This window comes from Vulpes vulpes, chromosome 5 (genome assembly GCF_048418805.1).
Source record: "Vulpes vulpes isolate BD-2025 chromosome 5, VulVul3, whole genome shotgun sequence".
NCBI lineage: Eukaryota > Metazoa > Chordata > Mammalia > Carnivora > Canidae > Vulpes > Vulpes vulpes.
The window spans coordinates 129,699,997-129,723,648 of record NC_132784.1 but is presented as its reverse complement, the minus strand read 5'-3'; the positions used below and the strand labels follow the sequence as shown (position 1 = coordinate 129,723,648).

Genomic DNA, 23,652 nt, shown 5'->3' with positions numbered 1-23,652 from the left:
TTCTGGGTACCTACTGCCAGGGACAGATGACTTACATGCGAGGAATTCACGATTGGCATCCTCATCTTGATTTCATATGGAAGCTTGTTTTAAAAAAAATACAAAACTCTATGAGAATCTATATAAAATGAGAGAAGCCAGGAAGAAAGAGAGGGAGGAGAAGAGAAGGGACATCTTTTTGACTTTAATTAAGCAGCTTCTGTGTATTTTTATCTTCATTTGATTGTATGCTATGGCTCTTAGCATTTAGCCCATTGTTCTATTTTTAGCCTTCCAATCGATTAGGAAAACAGTGACCTGGAAAGGAAAGATCTGTATGGTGGTGGAGGCGAGCTGTGAGATAAATGTCTTTCCTAGACCTAAGTGTGTCTCTCCATCCACCTGTTAGGCTGGGCTGACCCAGATGCACGGGTTCCAGCAGGGGACAGTTCTTGTGCACGTGAGTGACGCAGCTCATCCCCTAGCCTGAGGCTCAGGAGGAATCGAGGCAGCTCTGGCATCAGTCACCGTGTTTTTTGCTTAAGGATCTAGCTTTGTACGGTGTTCTGTTATAATTCAGTTAGACTCTCTGTAATCTCTTAATTCTTCTGTGTTCAGTTTTTTCCCTGATATTTTATTATGAAAAAAGTAAACAGGTTGAAGAATACCCAGAAGTAAGCTTGTTAGATCATATAATAGTTATATTTTTAATTTTTCTGTAGAACCTCTATGCTGTTTTTCATAGCACCATACCATTCTGCATTCCCACCAGCCTTATACAAGAGTTCTAGTTTCTCCACATCCTCACCAACATTTGCCTTTTCATATTTTGACGTATCCTATTTACAACTTGGCTTTACCCTTTTGACCCAGCAGGTCCTTAACCAGTATCACTTTTTCTGTTGTGCAAGCAGTATGTCGTGAGCTCACAAAATCGCTCCTCATCTGTGCTGTTTTCTGAGTGCTGAAATTGAGCAGAGGAGCTTATCACATCAGCTTAGCTTTGTCATTTAGCACGTAGTGTGCTGAATATTGATTAGAAAAGATGCAATTAAGTTGCAGACTACACTTCTTTAAATGGTTTTTGTCTTATGTATACTATGGGCTCCCGGCTTAAGTATTTTTGTTATTTTGTGTGTTAACCATTCTCTTGTATTTTATTGCTGTGTATTAGGTCGTCTTCATAGTTTCCTGATGTAAAACATGGTAAAGTCACTTTTACTTTAACACATCTGCTTCACTTCAGAGCACAGCCCTGAAGATGCTGGAATGTTGTGGTTTCCAAATACATTCTCTTAGATCAGTGGTCTGGCTGGCAGAGTGTCTAAACTTACTGAAAAGTCTGTGGATATTCTATCCAGTCCATTGTGAAATACTGACATCTGGTGACCAAGGGGTCCGATTCTCTGGAGAATAAGGCTCTATCACAAATGGACCTCACCGCTTGCTCCTAAGTGAATATATAATTGGTCCTATTTACAAGGTGCTTGAGAAATTCTTGTTTATTTGCTTTTTTACAAATCTTAGAGGCCCAAATTAGAGGCAGATTATTTTAGTTAGCTCCAGTGAAGAGACCAGATCCTCCGGGTCACATCTAATGGGCATTTTGAAACCAACAAAGATAAAATGGGCCAGAACTAAAGAAGCAATACAGGTTTCTACGGGCTTCAGTGCTGTTTGGTCTTGTAGCACAGCAGATTTAAGAGAAGGGCTGGGCACGCTGGCTGCTGCAGCAGAACCACTGCACAATTGTTAAAGCCTTAGCTTGGTTCCCGCTGGCTGTAGCACACTTCTCACCTGTGCATCTCTGGGTGACTGCTGTCTGGGAAAAGGAAGACTTCAAATTCCCACTTGTGCTACCTTCTATGTTGGTGACTTTAGTTAAGTAACCTAACTTCTCTGAGCTTCAGTGCCCCGCCCTGAAAGAAGTAGAGGGTTGTTATGGTATGCACAGGAATCCACATACTGCCTCTCGCATAGGAAATGTTGGTTGATGAGAGCTGTTACTAACACTACCATCGTAGTCAGTTACTCAGTGAGAGAGAAAAACTAGTTTAACAACAGTCAGAAGACTAAAATACTGTCGTACGTGAAATCAACCGAACGAGAATTGGGGGGAAGGTATAAATAAGCTTCGATTGAGTTATCCTGAGGAGACTAATATATTTCATAACTCCATTTTCAGTAAAATGTATCTGTAAACCCATATGATACAAGTGCAAGTGATAATCAAGAATATTGATTTAAATATCATCACTTAAGGATCCGAATACACTGATAGGAAGTGAAATAATCTGCTTGTGAATTATTTGGAGAATGGTCTTTGTATTCAGACCTAAAATCTTGATTTTTGTCTTGTACAATTTAATACACGTTTTAAAATACTTTTTTAAATGAAAAGATTTTAATGAACATATAATGAAATGTTTTATTATTAGAAACACCATACCCACCCTTGAGAAGCTTACAGTCATGATTATTACTGTTTTCATCCTTATCTCAATCCCCCTAAAAATAAATTATCCTGGTTTGGTACTGTGTCTTGCTTCATTTCTGTTTTTGCATAGCCTGTGGTATTTTAATTTTTGTTATTATTATTAGCTTCTAGACTTAAAATCTTTTAGTCAAACAGGGTTTTATCATTCTGATACTTCTGAAAGAATGTCTTATGCCCAATTAGTACTCAGCTATTCTTAAGTAGTATATTAAGTAGTTGATAACCCTCAAAGATGTAAGACTCAAGGTATAAGAGAGTTCTTGTTAATTTCTTTTGGCAATCATTCTGAAATTGATAGTGGGTATGCAGCGGACGGCCCAACGGTACCTATGTGTTTGTGACTCTAAACCTGACCACATTGCCCCTGCTGCTGGAAAGTTGGTGTGTCTCACTGATACGTTAACATTTTGTGCTTGAAGGATTCTCAGAAGATGGTGGTAGTGGTAGCATAATTTTCCAGTCTGCCCAATGCATCACCTAAAAATGGAATAACTAGATCATACAACCAGGGACTCACTGACAGCATTTACAAAACAAGTAAATGACAGACTAGCCCTGAAAACCTCAGATACAAGTGAGTGGGAAAAAAACACCAGTAGCCACAGGACCCACTGTGGTGTCAGTGTCTGTGTGAGAGACAATAGAGGGGAGCATGGAGGCATATGGTGAATTTGAGATGAGAACTCCCAAACAGCAGGTGGGTGTTCCCTGGAGAAGACCACCAGCTGCTCAGTGGGTGGGGGGCTGCATTTAGGCGGTGGGCTCAGCCCAGCAGCCTCTGTGCACTCTTAGCAGTTGAGTACCTCGTGCTGTGTGTTGAGGCTGGAAGAGAATAAAACCTGAATAGGAGAGGAACTATAGAGACAAAAGAGAAGGAGCAGTGCCAAGAAGTCTCAGAAAGCAAGAGGCCAGGTTTTTAGTACTAAATGAAAACAGTGTAAGAGGGAACTCTGCTAAGTTTGAAGAGCTGTCCCAGTCCCCACCTCTTTCTAAGAGCTCAGGGACCATGATGTCACCCACAGACCAGGACCAGGAAGGTACCAGGAAAGTACCAAGGTCAAATCCCATACTGAGGTTTAAGTGAAAGTAAATAAGGAGCAGAATAACATTGTTGGCAATGAAAGCAAGAAACCAGAAAGAAACACCCAGAACAAGCTGTAAGACATTTTTTTTTTTTTTAAGAAATAGCAAGACATTCAGAACTAAAAAAATCTGATGACAGAACTCAAATATTTATAAGTAATAGGACAATTTAAAAAAATCACAAAGCAATAAGAAAAAAAGATTTGGAATGAAATGATAAATACTGAAGACTGGCAAAGATGATTCAACCTACAAGTACCAGTCCCTAAAGAAAAGAACAAAACGAAGCAAAGGAATGGAGCAGATACCAAAAACAGTAATTCAAGAAAAATTTCCTGAAACTATAAAGAAACAAAACTCAAAGCTATAAATCAAAAGCATACCCCTGTGTATCTGAAAAGAGTGGCCCATGATGAGCACCATCAAGATATATTTGAGTGAAATTACTGGACTTTCAAGACAAACACTCTGTTGGGCATCTCGATCTGTGCTGCCCACTACCGTAGCCGCTAGCCACTTGTCGTGCTTGAAAAGTGGCAGGTGCAGATGGAGCTGTGCTGCACACAGGACTCTGAAGACTTAGTATGGAAATAAGAAGTAAATTGTCTCATTAATTTATGTTGTCACATGTTGGAATGGAAACATTTTAGATACGTTGCACTAAATAAATTTTAAAAAGTTTATCTATTTTTATTCTTTAATGTGGCTAGTAGAAGATTTAACATTGCATACGCCAGTTGTCTTTTTTGGCTTGCGTAATACTCTGTTGGACAGTGCAGTCTAGAACTCTAAGCTCCCTTCTGCATCAGGGTCCCCATTCTGCATCTAAAGGACTTCCCCGGCTGCCCAGGTGGCTCAGCGGTTTAGTGCTGCCTTCAGCCCAGGGCCTGATCCTGGAGACCTGGGATCGAGTCCCACGTCGCGCTCCCTGCATGGAGCCTGCTTCTCCCTCTGCCCCTCTCTCTCTCTCTCTCTCTCTCTCTCTCTCTCTCTCTCTCTCTCATGAATAAATAAATAAAATCTTAAAAAAAAAAAAAAAAGACCTCCCTGAATAGAATTTTCTTGTGAATAGTCTTTTTGAAACTTTCTCTCAGTATGCTTGGACTCTTTCTTTTTCCTTGAATTCTTTTTTCTTCTTGCATTTCAAGGAATGCTTCTCCCCCAGAATAAGCCAGAGCACAGCACCACTTGCGTCTGTGGAGGCAGAAAGCCGTGGCTGAGTTCTGACCAACACCCTCTTGTCTGGTCCTTCCTACTCAAGAGTGAGCACAGCATCTCCGTAGGACCAGAGCCATCACTGCACTCGAGATCTCATCCTGAAGTATAGCTACTGTCTTGGGTTCCCTCTGGACACATCCCTCTCTAGCTTTTATTGTATTTTTTTTTTTTTAGGGCAAAGATAAGCTGCTGTGGTAATAGACGTATAAATTATCTGTATTTAAACTAGTTCTCCTTTAGGGAAAAACAGGTGATCTTCATTAAAATGATTAAATCATTGATATGTGGAAAAGAATAGGATCTCGGGGAAAATAAGTTAACCAAAACTTTCATTGGTCCGTTGAAAATTTGAAATAGCCCAGTAATTACTTGCAGGTATTTCAGGTATTACAAAAATCATCCCATTAACTTTTACATCATTTATGTATGTTCTTCAGGAGAATAAACACTGCCATTCCACATTTCCTTCTCTTGACATTAAACTTGACACTGGTTTTACATGGAACATCTTTTCTTCATAAGTAGCATCTTTCCAGTTAGTTTGTAATTTAGCCACTTCACATTATCTCCCTAAATTATTACTAATTCTCAATAAAGTCTAGTAAGATCTAGTGCTTAACAAAAACATTTATTATAGTATCTGGAATTCAGAAAAAATAGCTGTGTGGTTCTGCACATTTTCCTTTGTTTTCTTTAAGAGCACATTAGATTTCCTATCGTTCTTATTAGAGAACAGGAAATTTTCTGTCTTATTAATGGAAGCTATTGTGGACTGGGAGATAAGTATGTAGAACAGGGAAGATTTGGAAAGAATTATTTTCTAGCTTCATTGTTCTGTTTCTTTCAGCTCATTCATAAAAACCAAGGCTTGATGTGTATTTGGTTACATGTAGGAGAGACACTGTTACTCCTTGTCCCTTGTCCGTGTGAACCCAGGCAGCATATTTGGCATCCTGAATGGGGAGAGTGCCTTGTTCACCCACCACTGGCTAGATGATGTTTTCCCTGTGGTGCCTAGTAGACAAGCACATCAAAGCTTCCTTGTAATTCCCATGAGTCTGTGGCATCTCTGGTTGATTGGTTGATTGATCAATTGAACTGTATGTGTAACATTTCAATGATGAAATGTTATTTAGTGAAATAGAACTCAAGACCATTTCTACCAAACGGGGTTTAACCACCTCAGGAGAGACGACAGTCAAAACCTCTGGTTAATGTGCCTGTATGCTTTCTAGAATATAAAAATGAATGCCACCTCTTTGATCACTGGCCCCATACTGTTCTGTAGCATCTGGACATTCCACCCCTCCCCATCCCTACCTTACCCCCTCTCCCTGTGTACACACAGCCATGGGAGCTTCTCTAGAGCCTTCAGTGCCTGGTCACACTGGATGTGCTCATCTGTACATGTGGTTGTGGTGCAGGTGGTGTTCTGCATATGCAACTTCCTGTGAACATTTATCACATTAACGTTTTACCAAAAGTATTTTTAAGTGCCCGGATAAAAATGTTCAGTTCAGGCCTACAAAGATTGAGGAAAAGTGTTAGTGACAGTGGACTGGTCCCCATTAAGCTGGGACCAGAGCACCTGCCTTTGGAGTTCCATTCTTTGGTTCTTCACAGGCCACTGTGACCACTTATGTGATCTAACCAAGGACAAAGCATAATACATACTATCTTTTTAATATATATGTTATTATTTAGTAATTTTTTCGTTCAACTTAAGTTTTGTTTCAGTGAGAGAATTAAATTGTGAGAACAGTTGTACAAGGAGTTGACGTTAAAAATGTTAAAAAAAAAAAAAAAGTGACAGGGATTTCCAGGGAAAGTGGAGGAGACGCAGAAGAAAAATTCAGTAGCCCCTCGTTTCATCTGTGTTAGGGATTTTATTTCTACTCTGATTCCTTTATTTTATAGATGGGAAAAGTTATACCTACAGAAGATAAATGACTTCCCCGAATTTGATTTAGTGGAAATTACAATCCAGGCTTCCTGACTCTATGTTAAATATTGTTTCTTCTTTTCTTTTTTAAAGATTTTATTTATTTGAGAAAGAGCATGAGTTTGGGGTGGGGTGGGGATGTGGGAGAGGCAGAGGGAGAAGCAGACTCCCAGCTCAGCAGGGAGCCCAATGCAGGACTGGACCCCAGGACCCAGGGATCATGACCGAGTTGAAGGCAAACACTCAGCCAACTGAGCCACGTAATATTATTTCTGCTCTGCTACAGTGACGTACCCTGGTTTGGAGAAAAGAGCAGTTTCATCATAGAATTTAACTGAATCTGGGATGCCTGAGTGGCTCGGTTGGTTAGGCGTCCAACTCTTGATTTTGGCTCAGGTCATGATCTCAGGGTCCTGAGATCAAGCTCCATGTTGGACTCCACACTCAGCATGGAGTCTGCTTGAGGTTCTTTGACCTGGCTCTCCTTCCACCTTTGCTCCTCCCACAAGTCGTGCTTGCTTGCTCTCAAATAAATTAAATCTTTAAAAAAGAGAGAAAAGAACTCAACTGAAACTGAAGTTGAAGCTTATACCACTAACTGTGGAGAAGGTCTGAGCCAGGAAACTCTTAGAAAATGTGGTGGGTCCAAATGAGAGTCTGCTTCCAAATCTGTAAGTGCAGTGCATGACTCCTGGAAGAGTCTCTGCCACCACCACTACTGTATCAGCTAGCTTTGCTGTATAGTAAACCACCCCCAAACTTAGTTGCTTAAAGCAAAAATCATTTATTACAAATATTTTATAGTAGCTAATTATTAGAATCATACTATTAACAATATTTGTACTTCTGCCACTGAGCTTTCTATTGGGTCTGTGAACTCTATTATAATTAAATCCATATACTTCTTAAGTGATGCCCTAGTTTAAAATTTTAAGTGTCTTTAAAAAAGAAAGGATTTCCTTATTTTCTCTAATCTTTATTTCACTTAGGAAATAGTGGTCTTTCATCACAATGTGATCTGTATTAACACAACTTTTTTCTTTTCTTTTTTTTTTTTTTTGCTTCTGAGTCATCAAATTAAATATTATTTTTTTAAAAGGCATAATATTTCATAGTTACAAATAGCGTTCCTTGTGAACTCTGTACTCCTGCAATGCCCTAATTATAAAAAACCTAAACTCAGGCATTTTTTAAAAATTATTGTCATTAGTATTACATTGAATTTTACAGGTTTAAAAGTGTCTTCATGGGATTTAACTGTGTCGTTTTTAAACTAGCTGGTCACAGTGTCACGTCTGACTGTGACAGGTTTGCTTTTGTTGGTGATAGAAAATTTCTAGTTCCCAGATATCCTTTTCTGGCCTTTCATTATTGTCAAAGAAGTGTGTTTATCCACGCCCCCTTTACGTTCGATTTCTAGAGTAAATCCACCCTGCATTTGTAGTCCATGTGTCCTTTCCTTGATGCGCTGCTTTTTGCTTCTGTTAACACTTACTCTTGTGTCCCTTCTGTTTGCAGTGTCTCAGTTTGAAACTGAATTCTACATTAGTGGACTTGCACCTCTCTGTGACCAGCTGGTTGTTCTTTCCTATGTGAAGGAGGTTTCAGAAAAAACGGTAATTTTTTTTTTGTAGCCCCAATACAGAGGGAAGTGTGGGTTCGTTATTTAGCACTATAGCCAGATCAGGTTGCCCATGAAAGGGATGTGCTGTAGTCGAGGCACAACTTCTGACCTATAAAATAAGGTCAGCAACGATTATGTATTTACCTTTCAGAAGCCCCACTCGTTGCCTGCCTTTGTTCCTTTGGCCGAGCCAAGAGGAGTCATTTTTTTCTCTTTTTTCCATCTCTTGGTATTTTCGTCGAAAGGAATGAAAGATTTCTTTTGCTGAAGGGCGAAGAAACTAAGCTGACACTGTGCATTAGCAGAAATGACAGCAGCAAAGTTGATCTTCCGCAACAACAGGCGCCCCTGTGGTCATAGGGAATTATGGAGAGGGCACTTCATTATTTCCTGTGGTCCAGACAGATTTGCTTACTTCCCAGTGGCCGACTGATTCAGAGCAGCTTGATTTTTTTAGCTTTGAAATAGGTTGCAGTAAAGTCTCAGTTATCAATGGAAATGAGGGTATGAAACGCATGGCCAATAGAAAGCAGCAGAGAATCCAGATCTCGTTATCTGTGACTCTGGAGGGAAGCCTGTCTGTGTGATCCAGTGGAGACACTCGGTCTTCCTTCGCAGCCTAGATGGGCCCCATTCTCAGCCTGGCTTCACTATTAGAGTCCAGGGGTTCTGTTGGGAAGGGGGGGCAGGAGTGGGTGGCTTCAAGGCATAAACCAAGGAGAGCTTATTGTAGAGGATTTTCTCTTAGATGCTGTATATAAAAGAAATTGCCAATTGATTGTCTAGGCCATTACAGTAAGTAGGCTCTCCTTGTCTGTATCCTCTCCTTTTTTCCCCCTTTTCAATTGGCTTGGAATAAAATGGGAGGGGGGGAAACCCTGGGAGCCCCGGTTTTGAAGTGGTAGCTGCTCTGAAGCATTTCTCTGAGCAAGCACGTGCAGTGGGAAGTCATCACTATAGTAACCTGAAGCTCTGGGCGCCCATGTTGCTAGGCAATTGGATGCTGTCGACTTTAAGTGAATCCTCCCAGCGACTAAAATCAATAGGGCTGGTTTCTAGCCCTGTTGCAGGACATCACTTTATTATTTTATTTATTTTTTTGAAAAGAAAGAAAAGCAGTGGCTCCTGAGGGAGCAAATACAGTGCTTTCTGATGAGGAAGGTGGGGCAGATTGAGATTGTGATTGAAAGACAGAGGAAAGAAGCAGTAAAATGAAAAAAGGGAAAGCCTCATAAGCAACCGAGCCAAAAAAGAAAGGAAGCAGGGAGACCTTTGATAATAAACAAGACTATCACAAAGGAGTAAAGACCAAAGAAAGGCCAACCTCACAGAGCACATTAGAAAATGGAATTGAGAAGAAAAGAAAAGAAAATGGAGTATTTTCAGAGGAAGAAGTGGGAGGGTCTCAGAGATGATTCACGAATATGTGTGCCGACACATGTAGCTATTTTATGATGCCAGAGTACACCTTAGATTATTAAACATGGAGTAAACTGGTACAATTAAGACAAAAGGAGGAAAGCAAAAGCGGGTTCAAACCTCTCCCCTCTTTTTTTCTTTTCATACAGAAGAGACAGTGTAACCACAACATTAAACCAAACCTGTCTTTATATCATGCCTCTCCTCCCCCAGAACATTCTCCCTTAGACCTGTCACATACGTGCATGTGTCTGCATGGTTGCCATCACGGTCACACGCTCCTCTGTGTTGCCCAATTTTTATGAACCTTATTCTGTTCCCTCTCCATGTGGTTATGTATTCTCCTATCATTATCATTTATAGTGGTTGTGGACTATTTCATCTAGATTTATTAAGCTGTCCCCTAGTGTTTGTTTCTCTTTGATTCATTGGTAAAGCATATGTGCATCCAGAGTCACGCTAAGCATTAGGGATTAGAGACCCAGCAAGACCAAATTCTCACCCTTAGCAGGGCTGCTTGACCAATGAGCAAAGGTTGTAAAGTAACAAGATGACTCACATCACTGACAGTTTTCTTATGCATTTCAAGGAACGGTTTATGTGACCCAAGCAAGGCGGTTTTCTTTTAATATTATTTGTTTTAAATATCTTTTCTATTCTTGCTATTCTAATTTTGCTATATTTTTGGTCACTGTCCACAGCAGTTCATTTTTAAAATATTCAGATCTTTCCATTTTTCCCCATTGTTTCAAAATTGAGACATTTTTCATTTTTCCACAGATGGGAAAAATTATGCTGTATATTCACTATTTTTCCCCCTTCTACTGGTTGATTTTTTTTATAGCTGCTGTTTTATTTTTGGAATGTTTTGATACGTGTGAGATGCAAAGCTAATGTAGTTACCCCTCAGTTGACCTAACAAAATGGATCTGGGTACTCTTTGAGGCCTCCCGTGTTCCTCAGGGAACCTGGGGTGGTGGGGAAGCACCAACTTGTCTCACGCTGCACCCCTTCATCATCTGGGTTCTCAGCACCCGTGTCACATGGCCCCAAGTCTTCCTTTGGAAAACACTCAAGTGTGTGTCTTACACCTGTGTGTTGAAAGCTCAAAAACAAACTTTTAAAGTAAAACAAACTTGACTTCAAGTCTCAGATTCACATAAGTCCCAGTTTCCCCACAAGTGGCAGCCTCACTGTTGGCGGACAGCTGCAGGGACGCAGCACCTGTCCTGTTGATGTCACACAAAAAGGTCAGGAAATAATGTGCTATGATGAGGCTGTCTGTGCAGGTTAGGTTAGAAGGGCTTACATCTTTCAAAATTATGAAGCCAATGCATGCATGTATGCATGCACTTATTCATTCATTCATTCATTCACTTACTCACAAGAGACAGCGAGAGGCAGAGACATAGGCAGAGGGAGAAGCAGGCTCCATGCAGGGAGCCCAATGTGGGACTTGCTCCTAGGACCCTGGGATCACACCCTGAGCCAAAGGCAGATGCTCAACCACTGAGCCGCCCAGGCATCCTGAAGCCAATGCATTTAATGACTGACTAGAATGAATTTGTACAGTTTCTAGAAACATAATGAGAACATGCCTGTTCCTTCTCTTTCCTCCCACCCAGGAAAGAGAATACTGTGCCAGGCCAAGACTAGATATCATCCAGCCGCTCTCTGAAACTTGTGAAGAGATCTCTTCTGACGCTCTAACAGTGAGAGGCTTTCAGGAGAATGAGTGCAGAGATTATCATTTAGGTGAGAGACCAAAGCTCTGGCTCATATTATTTCTTATACTTGTGGTTTTTTTCCCTTTTATGCAATTAGCATGACCAGGAATTTAAGTTGAGGTTCTGCAAGGGTCATAGAGAATATCTGGGCACATGTCTTCTGTCAAAGCTGAGGGCATGAGGCCCAGACATATTACAGAACTAGCTTGAGTTCCCACAGCAGAAGGGTGGGGTAGGCTCTGTGGTCTTTGTTTTTACATTTTGTCTGGTGTCCTAATTAGTGTGACATTTACATGGATGCTGGGCGGCATGGTTCTGTGGTTGCCATATGACTCCCAGCTTCATAGATCTGGAAAGTATGCTCTGGGATGGCAGAGAAGTCGTCTTTCTATTTGGGACCAAATCCCCAGAGCCTGGAAGGGAGCCTGGTAAGTACTAGGTGTTCGCTGAATATTTGCAGAGTGGGTGAGTGAATGCACTGGTCGCTGCTTAGAAATAAAGGATGAACTACTGATGTTTAGTCATGCCAGGGCATCTGTGCTAGTGTCCTCATATCCTTTAAAAATACATTGATCAAAGTGGAAGAGCCTAAGCTTTTTTTTTTTTTTTTTAAGAAATTATTTCCCACTTCATAAACCAATTGACATATTTTCAGAATATTTTCGGTTCTCAATCTGGCCAAAGACAATGAAGAAATATTCTATAGAGTTGGAGCTTTCTTTTATATGGCCCCTAATCAACTGAGGAATGTGAGTGTATATTCTGGACTTGGCAAAAAGCAAATGTGATCCACAACTGGAAGGATCCAAGCTAGGGTTTTTGCTCAGAGCAAACTCTGCTGCACACTTGGAAACCCTTCAGAACAGGTTGTATAATTGAATTCTGCAGGAAACCCTCACGAACGGCATTGTGCACAACATGCCGAAATGATAGATTATGTCCCCAGGGCTTGGGGCATCTGTCATTTATGCTGTAAACGGCCTTGACCTTGATGAGGAGGAAACATTTATTGCCAACTATGGAGTGTAATTGTTCTGTAAAAGTAGAACAGTGCTGTAAGTGGCCATAAATTAAGTGTATATACAGAAGATGAATTCTGATACACAGCCGACTTAGAAAATCTTGATCACCTTCTCAGTCGAAGTCACGATGTTAATGTGTTAAATACAGAATTATAAACCTACATTAATTTTTTGACTTTTTTATGGTATTCCTTCCTTCCCTTCCTTTTTTCTTTCAAATAATTTTACTTGTAAATATTTTTTAAAGCACTCAAACCTTCACAGAGCCAAACATCCTTGCTCCAAAGGTGAGCAAGTTCCCTCTGGAGTTGGCTTCCCTAACCAAGTCTCTGAAACTACAGCCAGGGTTTCTGCAGCTTATGCTGTTCCTTTCTTTCCTCACCTATAGAGTACTCTGAAGGGGAATCGCTCTTTTACATCGTGAGTCCAAGAGACATCGTAGTAGCCAAGGAACGAGACCAAGATGACCACATCGACTGGCTCCTTGAAAAGAAGAAATACGAGGTGGTTTTGATTTTCCTTTCCTAAAAGTATTGACACTTCTGTAACATGGAGAGGATAAAAGGTTTCTGTAATAAGTCTTTTGTGTAGGTGAATTAGAGAGCTCTAAACGAAAAATATGTAGTAGGCTAATAACTTTCCAATACTCTTTTCAGAAATTAAGAGGGGAAAAGATTACAAGGAGGTTAACTGGCTTTACTATTCAGTGGAGAAAGAGGTGGTGGTAGAAGGAGTGGGGTGGGTTAGATCCAGCCTGTCCAAGTGTTTATTTTGTGGCTTCTCAAGGAAAATAAAGTGGAGCTAGTATTTCAGAATTGTCTCCTATATTCTGGTGGTGCCATTCATTTGTGCTAATTTCATATGTAAAGTTAAGCTGTGACGTTATTATTCACTGAGGATGGTTTGGACTGCTTTTCTGATGGAATAATGTCCACTTCGTTGAGTCTTAAATCAGACTGATTTGAATAGAAAAATGTCCCATGATGAGCTTTTCTTTTTTAAAAACGAAAACCTTCCTGACTTTAAAAGAAGAAAAGGCAATATTATGTCCATTTGGTGAGAGAAACTCTCTGGATGGGCTTATATGCTAATTAGCTAAAAACAAACAAAAAATATTCCACTTATATGTTGCTTTAAGTTTGTGACTGCCTGAAAGGATTTGGGGGAAAAATGTTTTTCATATATAAACTGGAGTCTAGGTATTGATACAAAAAGTTTATATTTCAATTATTACCATATATTGCTTTAGATCCAGTAGTTCCTTAAATAATTCTTTATTGTTTTTAAGATTGATTTTATATATTAATGTATGTATGTATGTATTTGAGGGTGGGAGGAGGGAGAGGGACAAGCAGACTCTACACTGAACCCTGATGGGGGGCTCGACCTCATGACCCTGAGGTCATGACTTGAGCCAAAACCAAGAATCAGACACTTAACCAACTGAATCACCCAGGTGCCCCAATAACTTTATGTTTTATAAACATTTCTGTTAAAGTAATAATTACGAACTTTCCAAAATAAAAGTAAAATCAGGGATTTTTAAAATCTTAGTTGCAAATACACCTAAATGTATGCATATAGTGCATATAGCTTAATTTTTGTATTTTATAGAAGAAACGTACCCCTTTGTCAATGTATGTCATGCAGATTTAGAATGACACATGAATTTTTTTTGTAGTTGGAACCAAAGAAATTTTGTTGTGTTTTGATTTGTGCCTGAAATGTGATTCCAATATCCTAATGTGGAAATGCATTCAAATGGAAATAAGAGAAGTCTTCATTTTGGTTGACTGCTTTTGTTGGAGTTTGAATGCAGTGAGGTTCATTCAACCATAACATTAAAAATGCCTGTGCTTGAGGCAAAAGCCATGGGAAAATGGGGCTTTATTTATGTAGTCCAGAACTTTAAAACATAATAAATATAGTGTTTATAACATCAGTATCTTCCCCATTCTCTCTCATTTTCCCTCCCTTCTTTCTGACTCCTTTTACCATGCTTCTGTAAATACAGGAAGCTTTGATGGCAGCCGAAATCAGCCAGAAGAACATTAAAAGACATAAGATTCTAGTAAGTATGTAATTTTACTATTTGAAGCATAATTTTACCTTTCGATAAGTTATAATGAGGCTGAAAGTAACTTGAGAACAGCTCTTTCCTACCTTTTTGAGATTTTATTTCAGACTAACTCTCTAACCTGCCAGGTCAAAATATCTCATTTTATTGAATCCATTTCTGCTTGTAAACAAGAGACTTGAACACATTCTAGGAGACAGTTTCAGGTAATTTGGAACCTGGATTGTGAAGCGCACTTTAACTACAAAGCTTTCCAGTTATGTGTGGGGAAGTCTCTTTAAGTCATAGGTAAAATCACATTATTACAAAATTTATCAAAAGTAGTTTCATAAAACCAGATTGTTTCAGTGTCTGCATAGTCACAGAGTCATTTGTGTTGTGGAAACTAATCTAGGACCTCATATACATTTTCATTACATTTTGGACTCTGGAAAAAGCCCATTTCTTTGCTAACTGTGACAATGGATGTGCAGATGGAAAGCCAGAGAGAGTGTGAAGGGACCAGTGAGTCCAGCACCCTTGTTGAGAGATGAAAACTCTTTTATGGCTATTTGGGGTTGTAGCACAAATTCCTTCTGCCTATACTTTCCTCACCTTAAGCTTCTCTCAAACACCTTGTAAAAGCCTAATGCCTTGAGAGTGTACACATAAAAGAACTCAGGAACCCAAAGGAGGAGAGAGAACCAGATCATCTTTTTTCCCTCCATTCAAAATTGTGGAGCGTAAATAAGGATTGTCTAGAAATGGAGAGGACATTCTGCCCAATAGAATAGTATACGTGACAGTGCAGAGAAGTGAAACCGTGTGGCCTGCTTGGTTATGTGGGGGCATTTGCAGAGTGTATATATGGGTAGCAAGAGCCAGATTCTGAAGGGCCATATATAATTAGGAGCTTGGCTTCATCTTGAGACCTCTACAGTTTATGCTTTCAGTACCTCACCAAATGTGCCTGTTAGAAAGATTCTCTGATGGAGAAAGGGGCCAGAGGATAGCCAGCTGAAATGGAGATCAATCAAGAATGGCTTCCTTCTTGGTAGGGAGGTGAAAGGATCAGTAAGAATGGAGAAGTGAAGACAAATGGAGGATACATTTAACCAGACTCTGCAGATTATGGTGGTTGGCTCCTCATGCATATGAGAGCAAGAAATCTAGCCTGACTTCCAGTCTTTGGGCTTGGGCTTCTGGTGGATGGTCTTGCCATTCCCTAAGAGAAAGAGAGAGAGAGAGACCATGCCAGGGAGAACGGGATGGAGGAGTGTGGGTAGATTAATACTGGTTTTGACACATTGGGTTTGGGTCAACTCTGGGACATCCTAGTGGAGCACAGGGAAGAGATCTGGACTCCGAAAGATTCCAGAGATTTGTCCGCAAACAGGTGGAATGCATGAGTTTGAACCAATCCACACGCAAGGGTGGGCATCTAGCCTCAGAAAACAGAGAACTTGAATGGAACCATTGGAAATGCCCACGTTTGAGGAATGACATGTCCAAAACAGTTTTGGAACGGCAGAGGAAGGCTCTGTCATGGGAGCAGGGAGAGGAGAGCATTTCAGGGTAAGCAAGCTGAAGTAGTTGAGGTGAGCAGGCCAAAGGTAAGATAAACTCAGCTAGTTGGTTGTCCGTTGGGTTTGGTAATACAAAAATGACGGTGAATTTTCTCTGTATTATTCATTCCCAATGTGCTGTAAGGAGTGATAAGTGAGGAGATGATGGATGATGAAGTAGAGTTGCATGTTGACCGTCAGGTTGGCTGTGAAGTGAAAGAGAGTAGACTGTGGCTGGAGCCACGTGGTCATGAAGAGGTCCTTGGTGATGGGGAGTATTTTGTGTGAGAGAGACACAGAACATGCTTACACAAAGGGAAGAGAGAAAACTTAGGTTGAGGAAAGAAGGACAGAGAAAGAGGATGAGTGGTAGAATAAGTTCCACAGTGGGGTGGGGGCCTGGCATGAGGACAAAGGTTGGAGAGGGGCTCTGCAAAGGAGATGTTCTCTTCTCTAACCCTGCACAGAGAGACTTCAGAGATACTGTAATGTGTAGTCTGTTTGCAGAAAACGAAAGTTAGGCACCCTTTTTTTACTCGTTAGTTTATACAGATTTGAAATAGGATTTCCTACATAGTCGTTATTAGAGTAAAAATTTAACGAACTATGAACTATTAGTATTTTCCTGCAGCCTTGAAATTGCCAGCAGTCCTGTACATTAGTTACACAGAGACTTTTTTTCCCCCCTCCTAACACAGTGTAATTTCCTACCAGGCAGAGAGAGACATGGGCTCCTGCCATTTCCGCTGTACAGGAGGAAATCTCACACCTTTTTTGTATATAAACTAGAATGTAAAATCCAAGTTTTGTTACATACGATAAATTTAAGCTTCTCATGAAGATGCTTTTAGTTGGAAATAATATTTCGCAGGAGTAGTCTTGGGGAGATCAAACAAGAGCTCTCGTGTCTTTGGTGTAACGCGGTCCACCTGATCCTTTCAGAGCGGAGGTGGCGTCAGCGAATGGATTTTACGCAGAAGCCAGCCCTTGCACTGCTGTGAACCCATTTCTTCATCTGTAAACTCATGGGTGTGAATCATGTTTTTGGAGCTCATTTTCACATTAATGTTAACTTTAAGATTCAATATTTCCCTTTAATATGATCTGTCATTGTGTATTTCCTACAGCATTTTTTCAGACTTGATATAGAGGAGACCAGTAGCTCAGAGCTTAGAGATGAAAGCACAAGAAGCAATTTTATATCTGTGACAGTATGAAATTGTTAGACCATGTTTCTAATGTTGCAGATTTCTTTTGTAGAAAATCTCCTAATCGGGGGCAGGTTAGGAGCCTTTATCATAGGAATATAATTTTTTTGTGAATTCTAAAATTTGTGAAAATAGAAATATAAGTGCATTTAAATCTGCTTAGGAAGGAAATGAGCATAATTACATACAGTACACTCAGATGTATAAAACAGGTTCTAGCCAGTAGGACCCCAGTGTTATGGCCTACTCGGGAATTGAGGCTCAACTTTTCAGTTGTTCTGGTTAATTATGAAATCTCTTCATTTAATTTTCCTAGGATATTGGCCTGGCATATATAAACCACCTGGTGGAAAAAGGAGACTATGACATAGCAGCTCGGTAATAATGACATTTTCATGATCATTTGTTAGTATAAATAGAATTGAGAAATGTTAACAGTAACATAAGCCATTCTCTGAGGTCAACATTTTTTTGTATCTTTCTTTCAGGGGTGATTTTTGAGTATTAGTGGCTTTAACTACAGAATGGATTTATTACTTAATCCACTTACTGTCTCATTTTGACCAAAGTGAGACAATTTAATGAGAAAGAGGTAAAAAATCATGAAGAGTCTGAGAGTTTACCCTTTTTATAAGCTAACAAGTAGCACATGGGTACTAGCAGAAGACAGGAGACTCCTGGGTCAGAGATGCAGGCCTAACTCAGCAGTGGTAGCCAGAGTATTGGCATTTGTACCAGATCCCATAGCACCACATAGAGGGCTGTCTGGGTGATACTTCAGAGGGCAGTGGTTCCTGTTCCAGGAGAGGGACCCCGAGCTTTGGGTATCTGACTTCTTTTATAATGGGCAGTGAGCCTGCCTGCCTTTAACTTCAGAGGAATGAGATCTGTTTATTATACTGGATGCTAAACAAACCTGCCCTGTGCTCTGGAGGGGAACACTATCTGTGTCTTTCATTTCCAGAGCTGTTCCCTTCACAAGCATCCTTGAGAAGGCAGTCAGTGCCACTGCTTATAATTCAAAGAGAATTGTCTCCCAGCAAGAGGGTGGCAAATCTGTGGAAGTGACCAGATTTCAGGCTTCAGGTTTGCAGGGGTCTGCATGGACAAGAACATAAATGGTGGACAAGAACATAAATGTTACATAGTGGTCGTCAGTGGTGTGTGTGTGTGACTGGTTCCCCCTGAAGCTTCATGATGTTTGCCTGCAGGACGAGGGGACAGCCTAGCAACATAGCCTTCACGCCTACCTTGCATCTTTTGAGATTTAGGGAAACCTGTTTCTTTGATGTGTAAATTAAGTTTTTATTCATATATAAATATTTCTCCAGATTATATACCATGATAGGACTCTACTTTTCTTAAGTCTGATTTTGGTAGTCCATTATTTAAAGCCATTTAAGAAGTGGTTTAAATTGGTACTTTGGGGTATGATGGACATTCCTTTAAGACGAGAAAGGTCCCAAAACCAGCAGCGCTTATCTGGATAGTAGAAGACTCAGAACAGGATAATCTTTGGGAAAGCCCCTAATCACAGTCTTCTGAAAGGATTCATCTTCATTTATAAGTATTTTGTAATAATTGTCATGATTTCTAGCAACCTTGTGTATACAATCAAGTGGTTATCTAGTAATACCTTTACATTCATTGGTACTTGACATAGAAATTTGTCAAAACTCTGGGATGAGAGAGTTATCTAAACCAATAGAGGAAATGTCTATTTACTCTTTTTTTTTTTCTTTCTTTCTCCCTGGGATGTTTTTACTGCCAGCAAATGCCAGAAAATTCTTGGGAAAAATACGGCACTCTGGGAATGTGAAGTTTATAAATTTAAAGAAATTGGGCAGCTTAAGGTAAGCATAGCCTTATTTTGAACTCTGAATTTTTGTATATTGTATATTAATACTGAGATGGAAATAAAATTAAGACAATAGTAATCAGTTCTTTCCCAGAAAGCATGTTAGCTAGGAAGAAAAACCAAAATATAAATCTGATTCATTTTTAATGTGTATAAAATATACACATATATACTCTACCTTCTTATATATCTCCAATTCTGTGTTTAGATAAAGTTTTCATATTTTTTTGTTTTCTGTTTTTTTAAAGATTTATTTGAGAGAGAGAGAAGGAGCGCACAGGGGTAGTGGCAGAGGGAGAGAGTCTCAAGCAGGCTCCTGGCTGAGTGCAGAGCCCAACACAGGGCTGTATTCCACAGCTCCCAAGATCATGACCTGAGCTGAAACCAGGAGTCAGATGTTTAATGACTGAGCCACCCAGGTGCCTCTGAAGTTTTTATGTTCTTTTTAATGAATATGGAAAGCAGGTATAGTCTCATCCTGTAGATTATAAAATGAAGCTTTTTTCTTTTAAATTTTTTTTTTTTAATTTATTTATGATAGTCACAGAGAGAGAGAGAGAGGCAGAGACATAGGCAGAGGGAGAAGCAGGCTCCATGCACTGGGAGCCCGACGTGGGATTCGATCCCGGGTCTCCAGGATCGCGCCCTGGGCCAAAGGCAGGCGCTAAACCGCTGCGCCACCCAGGGATCCCTAAAATGAAGCTTTTTTCAAATGCATTGAAGAATTAATGCATTTTTCAAATACTGTTTTATTTGCTGAAAGATAAATGGAAAAATTTGACCATGTAGCTATAACAAGTAATTTGATATTTCATGTTTTTACCTTTTTTTCCTTTTCAAGTTTTCATTAAATTTATGGTTAGTTACATACACTGTAATATTAATTCAGGTGTAGAATTCAGTGACTTACCACTTACATACAACACCCAGTGCTCATCACCACTAGTGCCCTCCTTAATCCACATCACCTATTTAATCTATCCTTCACCTCCCTCCCGTCCAGTCACCCTCAGTTTGTTCTGTGTATAGTTAAGAGTCTGTTTTCTGGTTTGCCTCTCTCTTTTTCTTTTCCCCCTTTACATGCATATTTTGTTTCTTAAATGCCACATATGAGTGAAATCATATGTGTTTATCTCTCTCTGGTTGACTTACATTGTTTAGCAGAATACTTTGTAGCTCTATCCATGTCATTGCGAATGGCACAATTGCATTCTTTTTTATGGCTGAGTAATAATCCATTGTATGTATGAATACACCACATCTTCTTTATCCATTCCTCAGTCAGTGAATATTTGGGCTCTTTCCATAATTTGGCTATTGTTGATGATGCTGCTATAAACATCATAGTGCATGTATCCCTTTGAATCAGTATTTTTGTATTCTTTGGGGAAATGCCTGGTAGTGCAATTGCTCGGTCATATGATGTTCTATTTTTAACTTTCTGAGGAACCTCCATACTGTTCTCCAGAGGGGCTGAACTAGTTTGCATTCCCAACAGTGTAAGAAGGATCCCTTCCTCCATGTCCTTGCAGACACCTGTTGTTTCCTGTGTTGTTAATTTTAGCCATTCTGATTGGCGTGAAGTGGCATCTCATTGTGGTGGTGTTTGTTTGTTTGTTTTTAAGATTTAAAAAGTTTTTTTTATTCATGAGAGACACAGAGGCAGAGACATCGCAGAGGGAGAAGGAGGCTCCCTGCAGGGAGGCCAATGAGGGACTCAGTCCTTGAACTCCAAGATCATACCCTGAGCTGAAGGCAGACGCTCAACCACTGAGCCACCCAGGTGTCCTTTATTGTGGTTTTGATTTATATGTCCCTGATGATGAGTGATGGTGAGCACCTTTTTATGTGTCTGTTGACCATCTGGATGTCTTCTTTGAAAAAAAAAAAGTCTATTCATGTCTTCTGCCCATTTTTTAACTGGATTATTTGTTTTTGATGTTCAGTTTTATAAATTGTTTATATATTTCAGATACTGCCCTTTATCAGACATATCATTTGCAATATCTTCTCCCATTCTGAAGGATGGCCTTTAGTTTTGTTGATTGCTTCCTTTGAAGGAAACAATTTACCTTTCAACTTAATGTACAACATCCAAACTAAACAATTAAGTATTCCTGTTGTTAGTTTAAAACATTTAAAATGTTTTCAATATTTATAAGCCTTTAGTGTTCAGTGTTCTCTTGGAGTCATGAATAAAATTTCCAGTTGAGCCTGGCCAGCTCAGTCAGTGAGGAGGCTGCCTTTAACTGAGATCGTAATCCCAGGGTCCTGGGTTCGAGCCCCATGTTGGGCTCCCTGCTCATCGAGGAGTCTGCTTGTCCCTCTCTCTCTGTCCCTCCTCCCCACCTGTGTTCTCTCTTTCTCAAATAAATAAATAAAATTTTAGAAAGAAAAGATTCCCAGTTAGGTTGCCTGCCCTATGACTAGTGCTTTGCCCTATGGACACTTTTTGTCTTGTTTATTGGGCTGCTCCTGGAAGATTATATGCAGTCCTGTGGCTGGGGTCAGACTGATGGCTCTGTAACCTAGACCTTTCTTTTTAATTCAGTATACGTGCTAAAGGTGTGTGATGGCCTTTTTCCTTGTATGAACTGCTGATAGCAACCACTCAGATCATTGTGAATCCATTTCTTTCCCAAATTTGTTCCTCATCATTTCAGTCTCTATCTGGGACATCACGGTGTGCCCATTCCTCAAAGCCACCACCTGATGAGAACATCTGACTCACCTCCTCATGCTGTTTCATCTCCACTTCTCCTCAGTCTTAACGTGTCGACACCAGTGGGGCCCCTACCTCGGGGGCCACGGCCTCGACTCTTGTCTGTGCTGTTGCAGGCCTTCTGAGAGATCTGTGAACAACCTCACCCCAGAGGTAGCTGCTTAAAAAAATAAATCTGCTCTGCTCTTCTTCTCAAAGTGTAAAATCCAAATTGTTTTCACAGCAAACCCTTGCCTTTCTCCCCAGCCTTATCTCACTTCTCTGACCGCCGTCTCACAGCTCAGAGCTGCTCTGATCTCCCTGAACACAGAGCGCACATTCATGGTTCCATGCCCTCGCTCATGCTCTTCTGCCTAGGTGCCCTGGCCCCATCTTTCTCTGCCTCATAGACTCCTGGCATTCATCATTTCTTACCTGCTCGTCATGGCACCTTGTTAACTCCTTGCTTATGTAACACTTAGCAGCCAGTGTTGCAATTGGCTGTTTGGATGTCTGCACACTGTCCCCCGGAGGCCCTGAGCCCCTTGGGATGGTGACTCTAGTTCTCCGTCCCCAGAACAAAGTATAGCAGTCAGTACATAGTGCACTTCAGAGTTATTCAGTGTTGTTTGGAAATGTAACCCTTAACACAGCACTGAGACAGCTAAGGAATGCAAAGTGTGTATTTCCCCTTCATTTTGAACAATGATTATGAATTTTTAAAGAGTAATATATTCTATTTTAAGGAAAAAAAATATGAATAGATGACCTGTAACTCCCTGACTACTTAAGGTAGCTTTTATCTCTATGACATTCTCCCTCCTATTTAGATGTTCATTAATTTGTCAGGAAGAACAGAAAGTTTAACTTAACTGAAGCAGTCTTTTTGTTCATCATTCATACATATATACACCTTAAATGTACTTTTGAAAATATATTGTCATGTGTTATAAGAAGGTAGAGTTGCTTTGAATTTTTCTTTTCATAATAATTTTACAAAGTACTCTGCTGCCTTACATTTTAAAAGTTAAAATGGATGGTCTCCTACTTAAAGTAGTTCACCTAATGATTTTTCAACTCTAGAGTGGTGCAAAGGCAATACAAATTCATCCATCTGCTTTGATTTTGTTTTTGTTTTTGTTTTTTAACACCAGACTTCAAGCTGTATTACAAACATGTCATCCTCAAAGCAACATGATACTGGCACAAAACAGACACACTGGCCTAATCACAAATTTTTGGTATTGGTTGAGACCTGATTTGTGACCCAGTATGTGGTCTGTTCTGAAGAAGGTTCCACGTGCTCTAGACAAGAAGGTGCATTTTGTTGCTCTAGGATGGGATGTTCTGTATATATCTGTGAATTCATATGGTCGAGTGTCATTCAAGGACCTTGTTTCCTTGACCTTCTGCTTAGGTGATCTGTCTATTGTTGTGAGTGGGGCGTTGAAGTCCACTACTATTATTGTATTATTATAAGTGTGTTTCTTTAATTTGGTTGTTAACTGGCTGGTATAATTGACTGCTCCCAAGTTTGGAGCATAAATATTGATAATTGGTGATCTTCTTATTGAAAGATTGCTACCCCAGCTTTCCTTTAGGGTCCATCAGCATGTTAAATCCTATTCCATCCCCTCATGTTCAGTCTGGAGATGTGTTTGAGTCTTTTGTGTGTGTGTGTGTGTGTGTGTGTGTGTGTGCGCTTTGATTTTGGATCTTTTCCTGGGCTAGTGATACATGGGACAATGATCTG

The 23,652-nt window shown here is 40.1% G+C and overlaps 1 protein-coding gene across 2 annotated transcripts in view; it reads left to right on the top strand.

Moving 5' to 3' along the window:
* The window catches only part of VPS41 (VPS41 subunit of HOPS complex), a 164,852-nt gene that overhangs the window by 106,153 nt on the left and 35,047 nt on the right, over positions 1–23,652 (top strand). For both annotated transcript variants that reach the window (XM_026006642.2, XM_072760038.1), the window contains exons 11-16: positions 8,238–8,335; positions 11,388–11,517; positions 12,900–13,015; positions 14,526–14,582; positions 17,657–17,718; positions 19,112–19,193. In XM_026006642.2, coding sequence (XP_025862427.1) covers positions 8,238–8,335; positions 11,388–11,517; positions 12,900–13,015; positions 14,526–14,582; positions 17,657–17,718; positions 19,112–19,193 — 545 coding nt within the window. The remainder of the gene's footprint in view (positions 1–8,237; positions 8,336–11,387; positions 11,518–12,899; positions 13,016–14,525; positions 14,583–17,656; positions 17,719–19,111; positions 19,194–23,652) is intronic.